Here is a 16654-nt window from a genome sequence, read left to right as displayed (position 1 = left end):
TCTACAACAAACAACGGGTCGTTCTAAGAGTACATACCTTTTTTCGAAGACGCAAATATGAACGAGAAAACTCTTAGCTTTTAATGTGTTATGGGACCAAAAGTGTTATATAACTATACCCTATCACTTCCACTCCGACTCCCTATCCCTATGAAGTAAAAATACCTTAAAAATTAACTGTAAAAATAGTTTAATATCTAAACCATTTTATATATATATAATAGGTAGTTAAGTCATTGCTTTTTGAAATAACAAATAAATATCCTTTTTGAAGTTCATTTTATTTTAAAATGATATTTTTAAATAATTTAATAATATTTCATATGATATGAAATTTTCCGAGAAGTTGCATATGCTTGTATTGCAACATTTCAAATCTTACGCCAAAAGCCGATCGTACATTTTCGAGTACTTTCGAGTATTTTAAGTCGTCATCGTAAGAATTTCTCTACCAGTGATTCACGTGGGCCAATCATATTTCGACAAATCGGTAAACTTGTTCCAATCGCGTGTAAGCTTTTAATACGTCATCACGCCACCGGCCAATAGGATAAGCACACGATTTACACTAGCGCTAAATAATTACGGCGGCGGCGTGGACAAATTCAGTTTCTGTCGAACATTGGAAAAGAGAACAACTTTGCGTATAGTGTACAACTAAAATTTTAATAAGTGTCTTTTAATTGTGATTTTACATATCCGTGAATAATACTTTAAATTGCAAATCTTCGTATTTATCAAGGTAATTATAGATATATTGGTTACGATTCATGTTAAGCTTATTTTCCACGAAATAACTTTAACTTTCAAGTTGGATTTGACATTAAGTTTTCGTGAAATTGGTTATTTGGTTCTTATAAGTTAATGTATATGGATAGTAAGTAATTTATAACTCGAAAAATATTAAATTTGGTCATATTGAACAAATATTTGTATACTCAATACCGATTTGCGTTCGTGGAATATTCTCGACTCTACGTTTAGTGGGCCGGCGCGGTGGCCCACATACTGAACGTACCGTTAAGATGAACCCGTTATGCCCATTGACACTTTCTAATAACTATAGAACTCCAGTCCTATTTCGGATCGTCATCACTTTGTCGTCCTTAACAGTGACGTGTCTCATTTAGTGTCAAATTACGTGTCCTTGGCGAGATTATTGAACTCTGGATCTTAACCGAAATAGATCTCATATATTAAGTCTGTTCGAAAATTGGAACGATTAGATATTCGAATACGGAAAATATTAATTTATAATTATTTTTCAGTGTGAACATTGCATGGTGAAAATGCGGTGGAGTCTGCTAGCTTTGGCGTGTGTGCTCGCGGCGGTGTGCGCCGACGAGAAGAAGGAGAAAGATAAGGACATCGGTACCGTCATCGGTATCGACTTGGGTACCACGTACTCATGGTAAGTTTCATTTTGTAGTATTAATTTTTCATTAAAATTATATACTTTTTAAATTAGTAGGCTGCTATCTGCTGTAGCCCTAAATCTGTATTAATCTTATAAGATGTTAATTTAAAAGTGTTTTCATATTAACATGAAGTATATTTTTAATTCAATAGTATAATATTAAGCTTACACTTATCATGGTGATTATATAAATTGTCCTTTGGTAGTATTAAAAATCTTTTCTTTGAACAAAGATCTGAAAGAAAATGTAGCTTAACAATAATATCTCCAGCAATATTATATTGTATGTTCAGATATGCTAGCTAAGTTAGATTAACAAACATATTAAATAATATATAGATATATTTAAAAGTATCACTTTTTTAAGTGCCATGATTTAATAGGCTATGGGTATGAAGAATATTGAATTTATAAATTTATGAATAATATTGATCTATAAAGTTATTTGTGTATTAAGCTACATTCATATAATCTTCTACCAAATAGAATACTGTCACTTAAGGATATATATTTGTTTGTCCACAGTGTTGGTGTATACAAAAATGGACGTGTGGAAATTATTGCCAATGACCAGGGTAACCGAATCACTCCATCATATGTAGCATTCACTGCCGAGGGTGAACGTCTTATTGGTGATGCTGCCAAAAATCAGCTGACCACTAACCCAGAGAACACAGTGTTTGATGCCAAACGTCTTATTGGTCGTGAATGGAGTGACTCAACTGTTCAGCATGATGTCAAATTCTTCCCCTTCAAGGTGGTAGAGAAGAACAGCAAGCCACATGTTTCAGTCAAGACTGCACAAGGGGACAAGATCTTTGCTCCAGAAGAAGTTTCCGCCATGGTGCTTGTTAAGATGAAGGAAACCGCTGAAGCTTATCTCGGTAAGAAGGTTACCCACGCCGTCGTCACTGTTCCCGCCTACTTCAACGACGCTCAGCGTCAAGCCACCAAAGATGCTGGTGTCATCGCCGGTCTTAATGTCATGAGAATTATCAACGAACCCACCGCCGCCGCTATTGCTTATGGTCTTGACAAAAAGGAAGGTGAAAAGAATGTCCTCGTCTTTGACTTGGGTGGTGGTACTTTCGATGTGTCTCTCCTTACTATTGACAATGGTGTGTTTGAAGTAGTCGCAACCAATGGTGATACTCACTTGGGTGGTGAAGACTTTGACCAGAGAGTCATGGAACATTTCATTAAACTGTACAAAAAGAAGAAGGGTAAGGATATCAGAAAGGATAACCGTGCTGTCCAGAAATTGCGTCGTGAAGTTGAGAAGGCTAAGAGAGCTTTGTCTTCCAGCCACCAAGTCAAGATCGAAATTGAATCCTTCTTCGAAGGTGATGATTTCTCTGAGACCCTTACCAGAGCTAAGTTCGAGGAATTGAACATGGACCTTTTCAGATCTACTCTTAAACCTGTACAAAAGGTATTGGAAGATGCTGATATGAACAAGAAAGATGTTGATGAAATTGTATTGGTTGGTGGTTCTACTCGTATCCCCAAGGTTCAACAGCTTGTCAAGGAGTTCTTCAATGGTAAAGAACCATCCCGAGGTATCAACCCCGATGAGGCCGTTGCCTACGGTGCCGCTGTCCAAGCCGGTGTCCTCAGTGGTGAACAAGATACCGATGCTATTGTCCTTCTTGACGTCAATCCTCTTACCATGGGTATCGAGACTGTCGGAGGTGTGATGACCAAGCTGATCCCTCGTAACACTGTCATTCCTACAAAGAAATCCCAGATCTTCTCTACCGCCAGTGACAACCAGCACACAGTAACCATCCAAGTGTACGAGGGTGAACGTCCAATGACCAAGGACAACCACTTGCTTGGAAAGTTCGATTTGACTGGTATTCCACCAGCACCAAGAGGCATCCCACAAATCGAAGTCACATTCGAGATTGATGCTAACGGTATACTCCAAGTATCGGCTGAAGACAAGGGTACAGGAAACAGGGAAAAGATTGTCATCACTAACGATCAGAACAGACTCACACCAGAAGATATTGAAAGGATGATCAAAGATGCCGAGAAGTTTGCAGATGACGACAAGAAGTTGAAGGAGCGAGTTGAGTCCAGGAACGAACTCGAGAGTTACGCGTACTCAATCAAGAACCAACTCCAGGACAAAGAAAAACTCGGCGCTAAGGTTGGTATTTTTAAAAATCTTACAATATTTTAAATGGTCTTAAAAGCAAATCAAACTAAAATATAAATGCAAATGTATGTTTTAAATAATTTTCTTTTTATTTGTTATAGGTTTCCGATGATGATAAATCCAAAATGGAGGAAGCTATCGACGCTGCAATCAAATGGCTCGAAGACAACCAAGATGTTGATTCAGAAGAATACAAGAAACAGAAGAAATCTCTTGAAGATGTTGTCCAGCCTATCATAGCGAAACTCTACCAAGGGCAAGGCGGCGTGCCCCCTCAGGGCGCGGGCGGCGAGGACGACGAGTTCAAGGACGAGTTGTAACATGACAGACTGAATACAAGTGACCGTAGCCAAATGTGATCTCCGTAAAGGTCACTACAGATTAGGTACATTGTAAGAATGTGTATGGTGTACATAAACTGTAAAGATGAACGGATACAAAGTGTTTTAGCCGGTGTTGTGTATATTTATTAGTGTGACGAATGCATGGGATGTGCGGTGGTCGGCAGGTCTGAACCTCGCCGAATGCTCGTTATTACTTCTAATAGTTGGCCGCTGCGCATGTGTGTGACTGGTCGGTGTGCTAATGTGTAAATTGATGCATTTTTTATTTGTAAAGAAATCAGTCGCGTTCGCGTGAAGTCTGTATCTCCTAAGTTCAGCCTTCGTGTTCGCTAGAGACCACGACGAATCTTTAGTCTCGGGTCACTCGGAGACTACCTCAATGTTTGATGATTGTTCATTCCTGAATGTAATTGTTTTGAGACTGCTGAATTGTTAGGTCTTAATTAGCAGATAATATTATAATTATGTAGTTATAATTTTCGGTCGAAGTACGGAGGAGTACATAAATAAAAAATATTTCTATGAAGTTATGCATTTTATTTCTTTCCAAAAATTTAATAAGCTAATTCGTCAGCGCGTACGTTTCGGAGCTGTGAGCAACATTCGATGTTAAATGTCGGCGCTGAAATTATGGCTGCTTGCATTTTCACTTGAACTTGATCTGTTGAAATAAAAAATGGCACAAAAAAAATTGTCAATATTGAACGAAATTCTATTTAAAAAAAATTAGTTATTTACAAATTATAGAAAAGAAACCACACTATTTCTTAATTAAATTAATCATTAATCGTAATCTTATAGATATAATCAATCAAGTGTGATAATTAAGAACAGTTAAAAAGTCCAAAGTTTATTACCTACTGATTTATTGCCATCTATTTCAACAGCTGTAATGCCAGCAGCGGCTCTGAGCTCGGCCAGATTTTCCGTAAAATAAGCATCTAACTGTAAATTTAACAAAATATATTTGAGACGATAATATTCATGAATACCCCGGTCTACGATAAGCAAAGTAGGCGGTTCGTAGATAACAATTATCAAGATCGTTTCCGCAATTTCATTTATTATTCGTCCAATGTAAGGGTAATTCCTCAAATATGACTAGCGACTAGCGATCCACCCCGACTTCACACCGTTGTGATACTGATACTAAATAAACTATATAATTTGTTGATTTACATCACATTAGAAACTTCTAAAATTATCAGTGTTTCTTTACTATATTGTCCATGACTCACACTATTAAAAAAATCGCATCAAAATCGGGTGCTACATTTTAAACATCTAAGCATACATATAGGGACAGATAGCAGTAAGCGACTTTGTTTTATACTACCTATGTAATGATTTGCACACATGTTTATTTAGATTATTTATTATTAATCCCATCATAAATACCTACTTAATCTTTCTGTAAATTGTGAAGTATTAGTAACAGTTTGAATACTGAATATATAAGTAATTAGATGATCGTGTGCGCGTTACAAATGAAACGTTATAAATGAAACGCCCATTAAGTGATTATGATTAGGTATTTTGGTAACTGATACCGTTAATTACTATAAATTGACTGGTATTTGTTACCACCGGACGCTCCTTGCCTTCCAAAACTAATGATTGGAATATATATAAAAAATAAATATTTATGTAAATTATTCAAAATATATAGTATCTTCGAAAGTATTAAAGAAATTCAAAAGGGTCAGCCTGGTGGATATTATTCGAATATTTGAAAACCAGTCTATTGAAATATTTCACCATAACCGCTAAACCAAATTAGTAGAGATCGCGCGCATGGTAACCTCAATGCTATTGACCCAGGTGAGTCGTGGGCTCGTGCGTACTACCGTTTGCCAAAAGCAAAATTTAATACGTTAACGAAAGCGTTAGGCGAATCAAATTTACCGTACGTCATGGCATTTTCTGTTCACCGTTATACGACTTCTTTTCATCATTTAATTTGCCTACGATTTTGTTCGTTTAAAATTTTTGTAATGTCTAGCTGCTACATTAAGGAGCTAGAATGGAATTTAAGAACGGTAGGTTCGTTAGTACTGGGTCTTTAATGTCTTTTTATGGAGATAACTATTATGTTTTGCGAATCTGTTTTATAACTATACATTTGTTTGGATAAGGATTTCTAACATGTTTTTGAAAAACATTTAAAAAGGGAACGGAAGCATCCGTTGTATATGCATATAAGGTTGCTGCGGTATATTGTTTGCGGTGCTCGGAAGGGATTTTTCCCTCATTATTGCAACATTTTTCATTGATGTTCAAAAATGATAAAAAGGAAACCTTTTCATTTGTCAGTTGTTTTATGTCATATTACTACATTTGAAAATACTTTTTCAAAGAGAGTTAGAGTATTACTACATTTGAAAATACTTTTTCAAATGTAGTAATACTCTATAATACATACACGATATTGTAACTGTAAACTTAACCTCAGCATCCATTTGTTTCTCAAGGTCAGGCTGCAGGGCTAAAACCCTCGGCCCGGAGCCCCGCGGTGCCTCCCGCCCCGTGCACCAGTCCACACCCCGTGACAACGTGCGTGACTTGCACACGTCCCAGTCCGTGTTTAGGAATATTATACTGTTATGACAACATTGTAAATTTATTTATTTGAGGAAATTGCCTGCTTTCGTGACCTATAGACTAACAGTAATAAAACAACAAAAAATAAACTATTTGAAAGGCATTTGGAAGCTGTAGAAGAAATAACCGAAGTTGACGGTCGATATTGACTGTAATTTCGTTGTTAAAATTTACAGACTTTCACTTCGAAAGTAATTACAGTTGATTCATTTCAGATTAAGTAGACTATCTTCAGGTGAAAGTTACAAGAGTAATGTAATGTCTATCTGTTTGTTAAATGCGTCTAACGATGAAGAAAGTAGTAATAGTCTATGGTATGGCATAATCTTAAGGACTGTGATTAATATGTAGAGTTATAAGACTTCATTATTTGTCAATACGCTTCAAGGCTATAACAGTAGGGTCTATTCCGAAAAACTTATTATTACGTACAAATATAGTGTATCATCAATAATAGATAAACAATTTAAATAAAACTAATTATAACGGATGAATCGCGTATATTAATTATTTTTAAACATCCCGACGTTTCGAGCACTTTGCAGTGTTCGTGGTCACGGGTAGACCCGTAATATACGCGATTCATCCGTTATAATTAGTTTTATTTAAATGTGTAATAATCGCGAAAATTTAAGACAACATTATAGATAAACAAGACTAAAGATTAATTTTTACGCGTATTTAAGTAAATTGTTTAAGCTTACTTAGCAATGTCATTGTTATATTACTTTTAGTTTCTAAAATTACATTGACTCGATTGTCTATTCTGATGCTTATGAAAATATTCTGATTAGTTTCAGCGACAAATAATACCGATTTGGAGGGGTAGGCATTCGGTCCAACTGCTCGAAATCTTCACCAGTCTCAGGATACCCGGTCAGAATCCAGCCGTGTTCAATACAATCCTTAAAATATTAAGATCTTTTTAGGGGTTTTTTTTAAAAACTATTACTATTAATAAAGTGGGTCTTCCCTTCAAAAAATATATTTTTCGCATACTTTTTGTCGACACCTAATCTCAACTTCAATTTTGATACTCTATAAAGACAAACGTATTATAGTACCTACGGCACCATTTAGATGTAGCATCGGCAAAACTCGTAAAACCAATATTTATTTCTTATGTGAATAATATGATCTTTACAAAAACGTGATAACTTGTAATCACATAAAAAAATATATTCGTCAATTTGACACGTCGCTTTACACGCAATTGTTTTCTCGGGTTCAACTGACGCTAAAATCAATAGCGTCGAATGGCGCGATAGGAAGCTATATCTGTTGGTTGTATAAATCGGCAGTAATCGGTATTATTGAATTTGCCGATGCTACATCTAAGTTGTGTAGTACTATACGTACTTATTTTTTTACTACTTTACTCTTTAATTAATTAAAATCACCTTTTGAGCTACACGGCGTTTAACTATTTCCGCTTTCAGTCGAACGCTAACACCAAACTTTCGTAACGTTTCACCAATTTCGTCGTTCCTCAATTCAGCTTGCTTGAAAAGTTCTTCAAAGTGCACTACATGAAAACACTATATTTGTAAAACAAAATAATGCTGCGCTAACATTTTCAATTTATAAGTACGTAGAGCTAAGTTTGAAAATTTGATAAAAATGGTCTAAACAATGTGGCCCCGTATAATACGCCGCCGTCCAAACGATTTAAGATGTTATATGTCGTGCTCTCGTGCCTCTTATTAACCTAGCCTACTAAACATCATTCGGACTGGTGTTCTTGTTTTAATGACGTTATAAGCACCAATACCACGTAAACAATGTTTTAAAATTTAACTAACTTGAAGGGGTTCAAACTAGCCTGCCCAAAATCCTACCACAAGTTACCTTAAATACTAAATGACGTTAATTGTAAATAAGAGTTTTTACAGTAAACAATATCAAAATGTTTAGCGGCTGCGCTCGCTTGCACTTTCCGGCCGGAGCCCCGAGGGCCGATGAGCACGACGCGGTACACGCTGGGCGCGCCCCACACGTGGAGCCCGCGGCCCGGTCCCTGCGCGCCGGCCGTCGCCGCACTGATAGCTTTCGAACATTTCGTAACTATTTTTTCTGGACTATCGTCGGAATCGATGTACACCTCCTATTAACGACATTAGATTTAGTATGAGCACCTATTACATGCCTCAGAAGAGATATACAAGCTTATGAAAGACTGAATGATGCATTTATTTTAACAGCTGCAAGAAGCTATTGGGTTTAGGTAATATAACTTGTGTTCTTGTTGTTTAACTTTGTCTGAGACGTAATTATAAAGGGCAGTGAGTTAATTAAGTGTATTTATATTTAGTCTATTTTATAACATCCTTAACCAAAGGGATTTCTGTAGATAGATACTAGGTATACTTATTGTGTTTAGAAGACCTTTAGTGTTGCTTTGTAGGCCAACTTTAGCCCTTCAAAGTCTTGTTGGAAGAAAGACCGTGCAGGGGTGCGAGTGTCTACTGCTTTAGCAGCTGCTGGTGGCGGTGGAATGAGGACCAGAGTTACAGTAGGCAGAATCCCGTCTTGTTGTAGACAGCGCGCTTCTTGTAATGTGCAGGGATGGTCTAAGAAAGTTAAGAAAAAATATACTATTTCAAATATAGCCAGTATGAGGCTATTGATTACTCTAAATTCTATAATAATGTCGAACAAAATACTCCAAAATTAACAAAGAGTAACTATACACAGCTTGAGAAAGAGTTAAAACTATGCATAAATATGAGCAAGGTACGGAAAACCAAAATCCTAAATCCACCACAGAAAGATTGGATAAATAGAAGTATAATCTCTGAGATCAATGAAAGAAACCTGCTGTGGGTGAGATATAAGGACAATTTGCAAGAGGAGTCATTGAAAAAAGATTTCATCGAAAAAAGACAACTTGTAGCCAAATTAATTCAAGACACAGAAGATCGATACCATTTTAAAGAATTTACTAAATGTAGTAAGAAACCAAAAAAAATGTGGGCTTTAGTTAACACTCTAGCAGCTAATAAATTCACTTGCAATAGTCTTCCTAAAAAACTTGAAATTGGTTCTCAAGTAGTAACAGATCCGTATACCATATGTCAAACATTTAACGAATATTTCGCGAAGATCGGGCCACAGCTCGCTGAATGTATACCTGTCCATTACCATCACAATTTCCAGCATGCTATGCCTCAAATTACTCTATCAAAAAATCCAATTTCATCTTTTGCACCATGTACGGAAAAAGAAATTTTAAACATCATTGATAAACTGGACCCAAGTTGTAGTGTTGGTTTCGATGGAATAAGTACAAAAGCTATTAAATCCATAAAAAATTTAATATGTAAAAATCTAATTGAATGCTTCAACGGGCTAATATGTGACGGTATATTTCTAAATACACTGAAAACTGCTAAGGTTACGCCAATTTACAAATCGGGATCCAATACAGACCCAGGTAACTATAGACCTATATCGGTACTCCCAGTCTTATCAAAAATATTGGAAAAAGTTTTACATACAAGATTACAAAATTATTTAAACTCAATTAAATTTATTTCTAGTTTTCAGTACGGTTTTCGGCCCAGAAGTAATACAACCACTGCTACAATTGACCTTGTAACCAAATTAAAACAAAATATTGATCGAAAAAATGTAGCTTTAGGTATCTTTATCGACCTAAAAAAAGCCTTTGACACAGTAAGTCATCAGCTACTTTTAAAAAAGCTAGAGGCCATAGGTGTCACTGGCAAAGCACTAAAAATATTTGAATCGTACCTTACAGACAGAACTCAATTAGTAAAATCAGATAGAGTACAAAGCGACGCGTTACCCATTACTTGCGGAATCCCACAGGGATCAATACTCGGGCCTCTCCTGTTTATTACATATATAAATAACATCTTTGAACTGGACTTACATGGACATATTACTTTGTACGCAGACGACACGTCCTTGTTTTATTTTGGAACTTCTATTCAAGACATAATCTCTAAAGCTCAGGAGGACCTTAACACTTTGTTTAACTGGTTCCAATATAATTTATTAACCATAAATATAAAAAAAACATCCTATGTCATTTTTAAAGCCAAAAATAAACAATTACCTGAGTTTTCCCCCCTTACAATTAATAATGAACCCATTCAACAGAAAACTCATGAAAAGTATCTCGGTCTTTACATTGACAGTCAACTAAATTGGAATACTCATTTACGGCAAATTAAATCAAAATTAATATCACTGCGCGGCTCACTCGGTAATATTACAAAATGCATCCCTCGTTCACTAAGATATACAATTTACAATGCTTTAGTTAAACCACACCTGCTATATCTTATAGAGATATGGGGAACCGAAGCCAAATCTCAAATAAATAAATTGCAATACCAACAAAATAAAATAATAAAATTACTTTTCAATTATCACTACCTAACACCAACTGCCAAAATATATTAAGAAACGAAATTAATGAACATAAAAAATTTACATAAATACAATACTTGCATATTTATTCGAAAATATTTTAATAGGACTATCCACACTAATCTTTCGTTCACTAAACAAAACCAAGTTTTCGATCGCAGCAGTCGACGGGCTAGCTACATAATCGTACCGAAACATCGCACGTCATACGGAAGAACAATGATAACAACAAACGGATCGCGGCTTTATAACAGTATACCCTCACACATAAAAAATATTGACTCATTACATTCTTTTAAAAAACAATTATCAGATTTTTTATTGAATAATAAGTAGATCTAATTTGTAATATAACAAGTAAATTTAATTTGAGTGTATAAGGTGAGACCAAGTTAAATGTTTTAATTATACATGATTATTGTTTTGTTTGTCGCTAAAAAAAATGTGTTACCTATGTATGCGTACCTACAATAATACATATATGTTATATACATAATATTAAATATAATGGCTACGACGATAGACTGTAAGTGAACATTACTTTAATTTATTGTTATCACATAAGTGACGATGTATGTCTTTGTTGAAAATAAATTCTTTAAACCTGTAAACCTGACCCGACTGAGAAATTGCTAACATAAGCTAATTACCTAAACTTACAAAGCGAATTTTTATGTCTAACTGTGAAATCTAATAATGAAAACTCCCGCAGTAGGCAGTTTCCGACCCTATTATCGCAATCAGAGACAAAGATAGTCGCAAACGATGACCATCTCATAACATACTAGTAGTCGCACGCGGCTTCGGTCGCGTTTTAGGTTGTTAACTGTCTGTGCTAGGCAAAAAAGTAGCCTACGTCCTTTCTAGGAGCTTAAGTTTGTTTCGTACCAAATTTCATCAAACTCGGTGCAGCGTCTTGGTCGTGAAAGAATGAGAAACACACAGAGTTACTTTCATACTTATATACTAGACTAGATAATTAATTGAAGGTTTGGATATACATGTAAGCTTACCAATTATTCAATATTTCAATATGTTAGGTGTTTATTACTAGCTGCCTATCACAACAACGGGTGAAATAAGTTTATTTTTGTTGTTGTAAACATTGTAACCCCATCGCGGTTAACTTTTAATTTAAACCGTTCAAGGACTCAAAAAAACATGAAAATGAAATAATCAACCAACCGCTTAAGGATTCAGTCATATAGGTACTAAGTCAATTATTAGTAACAAAGGAAACTTAGCGGATGTATGTAATATTGTATATTCATAATGCTATAAATCTATCAATAGAGGAATAAGTTTATTTAAAAGTACTGAAATATTCGTACCAAACATGAGCCACCCAGCTTGTGGCACAGGATCTCTCGATGTCATCATTTTCGTCACTTCAGACAATAGAACAGGAGAAATGCACCCAGGCACGTACTTATCATGCTTAAAACGTGAGAAAGTTCAAACGCTTATTCTATATATCATTTGAATTCATATTTTATCGATGAAATAAACCTTTTCGTAACGATCCATGACGCAGCGTCGTGTGATTACGAAGTATCCGTGATCTTTTATCATGTCTCTAGCCAGTCTTTTCATATCTATGAATAATAAAAAATAATTTTAATTAATCTTAAAGCTGGCTTAAAAGAAATCTTAATATTGTATGTGAACATATGTAACTACAGAAGTACTCAATTATTTTTTAAAATAATAATTTTTTTTTAAGATCTCGTTTCACACCTTTTTAAATATTAACCATATTCGTCATCAACTTTCGGAGCTTAAATGATATGTATTATATACCAGTACTTAATCTGACTCATTCACCTTTCTAATGGGAACACAATAATACTAACTATTGCTGTTTGGCGGTATAATATGCTGTTAGTAGGTGGTTTCTACCCAGCCAGGCTTGCGCAAAGCCCTAACACCGAGTGACTGTGTTATATGGATAATCAAGAAGTAATAAAACGTCAATATATCGTTGTCTTTGATTAATAGTGTAGTGTAGCTTACTTTTTATATATGCCAGTTCCATATGTGGGCAAAGCCACGGAAACAAAATATAAGTCGATACCTATTGTAGGTATATGTATATTGGTATATTATTTAGAATAAGAAAATTGTTATTACATAAATATTAATATGTCTGATGATACTATTTCTAAATATAAAGATTACAACAATTTATTCGATATACCAATATGAAGCTCCGGCGATACGAGTAATATGACTCTATCAACATCCTTGGATCTGTGGAGATGACGACGGAGGAACACCTTCATGTGCTTGAGATGATCTTTTGGTAGATTTATTACCAAGTCTTGTACCATATCCTTTATTGAATAAAACATTAATTAATTAAACTTTATAATATGGATAAGTATAGATTATGTTTTAGAATTAAAAATGTATTAGTCTAGCTGTATACAAATTATGTGTACTCTGGCAAAGCTTTTCAAAGGTATTTCAGTGAGCGACTGGTTTACTCATAAACACAAAAGAATCAATAATATGATACATTTGTTGATACCGTTTTAAAGAGTTTTGTAAGAGCAAGGCAGGCCTGCTTGTTATGCTTTTCTTGGTTTCAGTAATAAAAATTATATGGGGTTTAAGTAGGTACATACCAAACTTCATCAAATTCGGTTCAGTGTTTTAGGCACGAAAGCGTAACAAACACAATTCTTTTCGCATTAATAATATAAGTATAGATAAGTATACTTATTAAAATATTTTTTATAGCTGTTATGTTCTCCTTCTGCGATTAGACTTAGTAAAGGTGCGTGTTATATATCATTTCATATCATTATTATTGCATGTTTTTTTTTAATTACCTATAGCTTTTATTTGTGCCAAGAGTGCACAAATTAATTCGCCAATATTATTGCATGTTATTACATGCAATATCAATGTCTAAGTCGACAAAGATTACTTTAGGACCTATTATTTAATTTCCCCTGAAAGTCGCCATAACTCATATTATAATAGGTAAAGTTAAAATTGCAACTTATTTTATTTATTACATAATTTAAATTTTGTAGTATTGAATTGTTTCTAATCAGAATTCAACTGATTGCGCTGTAATCTTACACACATTTGTGGCAACATAACGTCTAATTTACAATACATCTCTAATCATTTTTACATATATCCGTTTCAAAGTAGCTACTCTTGATAAAATTAACTTAATAATATATTGGTCATGTTATATGTCATACTTAAACTTACCTTAAAAAGCTTATAAATCCTGAATTTCTCCAAATAAGGAAGAAATGTTACAGGCATTTCTAAAGGACGTTTGGTCGCATCGGTCTCAGTCATTTTATATTAAAAAGGGTCTAGTACCTTTTTTTGCCCAAAAATTACAGAAATTCAAAACGGAGGCAATTATAAGAGCAAATATGTCATTAAATGTCTGTCATTATGTTATTTTTTTAAGTCACGCATAAAAAAGACTGGTTCAACCGACATGTCGGAGCTTATTTCTTGTAATAAATGAATTCAGAACGTAATGAGTAAGGTTTTTGTTCCACTTAGCAGCACATGGAAATAATATACGAACATCAATATTTTTTGTATGAGTTAGTTTTTTGGTAACCTGCATTATTCATTATCTCGGTCACAGCACATTTTCTACCGAAAATGTTCTGCAGTGAATTAACATAATAACTAATTCATTTTGGATCCAGATTTGACAGTAAACCAAAGTCGAAATTTTTGATTTACGAAAATTCTAATAATAATGGTCAATAAACTTAACAATAACTAATGTTCAACGAACAATACGTAGCTTAGCAATTCTTTTTGTTGGTCTTGCGACAAGTCTGGCAATTACCTATTAGAATACCTACCTACTATTTATTAAACATTACTTTGCATCTGAGGACAGCGTAACAGAGTAGGGACACTATGAGTTTGAATTAACATAGCCATAGTAAAGTTCAACCAAATCAATAAATGTCTAAACATTTCATTACAAAATTCTAAAATTCAACTGATACTAGGTACAGTTTAACCCACGCATTAAGCGATATAGGCCTATACTATAACCAACTGAGTTATCTAAAATGTCCAACGGAAGTGAGTCTAAAATTTTATTTTTTACATTCTCGCTCAAATTTTGCGGCCAGTGTTAGTCTTGCAAAGATGCAATAATAATAAGTCAAAGACAAAGTCAAAAAACTATATTCAAAATGGAAGTGTTTACACTTTCTTATTGACTGTCGAAAATCTACCACCGGTTCGGAATATAATATCTCAGATCTGAGAAGAACCGGCGAAAGAAATACAGCGGTCAATAATAAACATATTTTGTTATTTGGAACAGCCTGGAGGCGAGCATCTTATTCCCAAGGTGTGCAGTCGCCTAGAAAGTCCAGTCGTCATTAGTGCTGTAATATCCTTTAGCACACATACGCTCTTCAACGACTCTTTTGAATTTTATAATTGAATATTGTTGAACATTTTCTGGGCGTAATACTAGGAAGAAGAATAAACTTGTTCCTAGAATTAATGGAATGTACGTCACAATTTTGGGAAAATCATTTATGTTTTGGCGTACATACCTACATAACATTATCAAAAACAAATTGAGAACCGACAGTCACTATTTTAATTTCTTTAAATTTACATCTTAACGAATCTTTTGGGCCCAGGTTATAAATTGCACGAAGTTTTATTCACGAAGAATTACTCTTCTGCAGTACAAAAATAGTAGATATTAATGTCAGCTGCATTACCCCAGAGTAGATTGCCATACGACATAATACTATGGAAATAGCTAAAATACACAAGGCGAGCCGTATCCACGTCAGTCAAAAATCTAACCTTTTTTACCGCATAGGCTGCAGAGCTGAGTCTATTCGCCAATTTACTTATACGGGGTCCCCATTGGAGCTTAGAGCCTATGGTCATACCACTCTTTTGATTCTAATACATCTAATGCTTCCCCGTTTAAAAGTAAATTCGTTTTGACACATCTTACATTGGGAGTAGTGAATTTAATACATTTTGTCTTTTTACTATTTATCATTAAATTATCGACACTAAACCAATGTTCTATTTCCTAGAGATCATTGTTCAGATCCTCATACATTAAAAAACGTCTTTTTCTTTTAAAAATTAAATAAGATAAATGAAGTAGATGCTGTTAAGCAGGTGTTTTAAAGAAATTACTAAATTTCAACAATTAAAATACTGCTTTAAAAATAGTCGCCACATTTGTGGGAGTACAATATCTCAATATTTTCAGTATTCAGTTTTTACGCCTAGAATCACGAGTAGTGAAAAAAATCATCATATTAAAAAAAGGCGAATTGAGAACCTCCTCCTTTTTTTGAATTCGGTTAAAATAAAGCCGAGCCGAGATGGCCTAATGTTTAGATCACATTCATCTTAAACTATGATAGCGGGTATTCCACCAACCCACTTTGGAACAGCGTGGTGGAATATATTCCAAACCTTCTCCTCAAAAGGAGAGGAGGCCTTAAACCAAGAGTGGCAAATTTACAGTTGTTAGACTTAGACTAAAAATTTTGTAATCAGAAATTTTCAGTAGGCATGCGCATAAGCGACGTTTTTGCTATTATATTTTAATTAGGCGTTCTGAATCCAAATCAATTATTGTTGTATCTATTTACCAACAGGGCTAATAAGAGTATTAGAATGTTATCAAATGTTTGCTTTTTAGTAACTAGTCAATAATATGGCGTAGAAATCGATGCCAGGACT

At 34.6% G+C, this 16654-nt stretch overlaps 2 protein-coding genes across 2 annotated transcripts; one reads left to right on the top strand and one right to left on the bottom strand.

The window, feature by feature from the left end:
- The first annotated feature begins 585 nt into the window (after positions 1 to 585).
- LOC124537895 (endoplasmic reticulum chaperone BiP) lies at positions 586 to 4451 on the top strand. Its single transcript, XM_047114857.1, has 4 exons — positions 586 to 742; positions 1269 to 1411; positions 1943 to 3572; positions 3683 to 4451. Exons 2-4 carry the CDS (start codon positions 1281 to 1283, stop codon positions 3899 to 3901), a joined length of 1980 nt encoding a protein of 659 aa, XP_046970813.1. The 5' UTR covers positions 586 to 742; positions 1269 to 1280; the 3' UTR covers positions 3902 to 4451.
- LOC124539265 (adenylate kinase 8-like) lies at positions 4335 to 13254 on the bottom strand. Its single transcript, XM_047116591.1, has 10 exons — positions 13122 to 13254; positions 12434 to 12519; positions 12256 to 12361; positions 8912 to 9096; positions 8417 to 8630; positions 7927 to 8051; positions 7340 to 7431; positions 6373 to 6523; positions 4783 to 4870; positions 4335 to 4586 (listed from the first exon to the last, which is right to left on the bottom strand). Exons 1-10 carry the CDS (start codon positions 13252 to 13254, stop codon positions 4480 to 4482), a joined length of 1287 nt encoding a protein of 428 aa, XP_046972547.1. The 3' UTR covers positions 4335 to 4479.
- Positions 13255 to 16654: the final 3400 nt, after the last annotated feature.

Source organism: Vanessa cardui, chromosome 2, assembly GCF_905220365.1.
Source record: "Vanessa cardui chromosome 2, ilVanCard2.1, whole genome shotgun sequence".
In the NCBI taxonomy this organism is placed as follows: Eukaryota; Metazoa; Arthropoda; class Insecta; order Lepidoptera; family Nymphalidae; genus Vanessa; species Vanessa cardui.
This window is presented reverse-complemented; position numbering and strand designations above follow the sequence as displayed.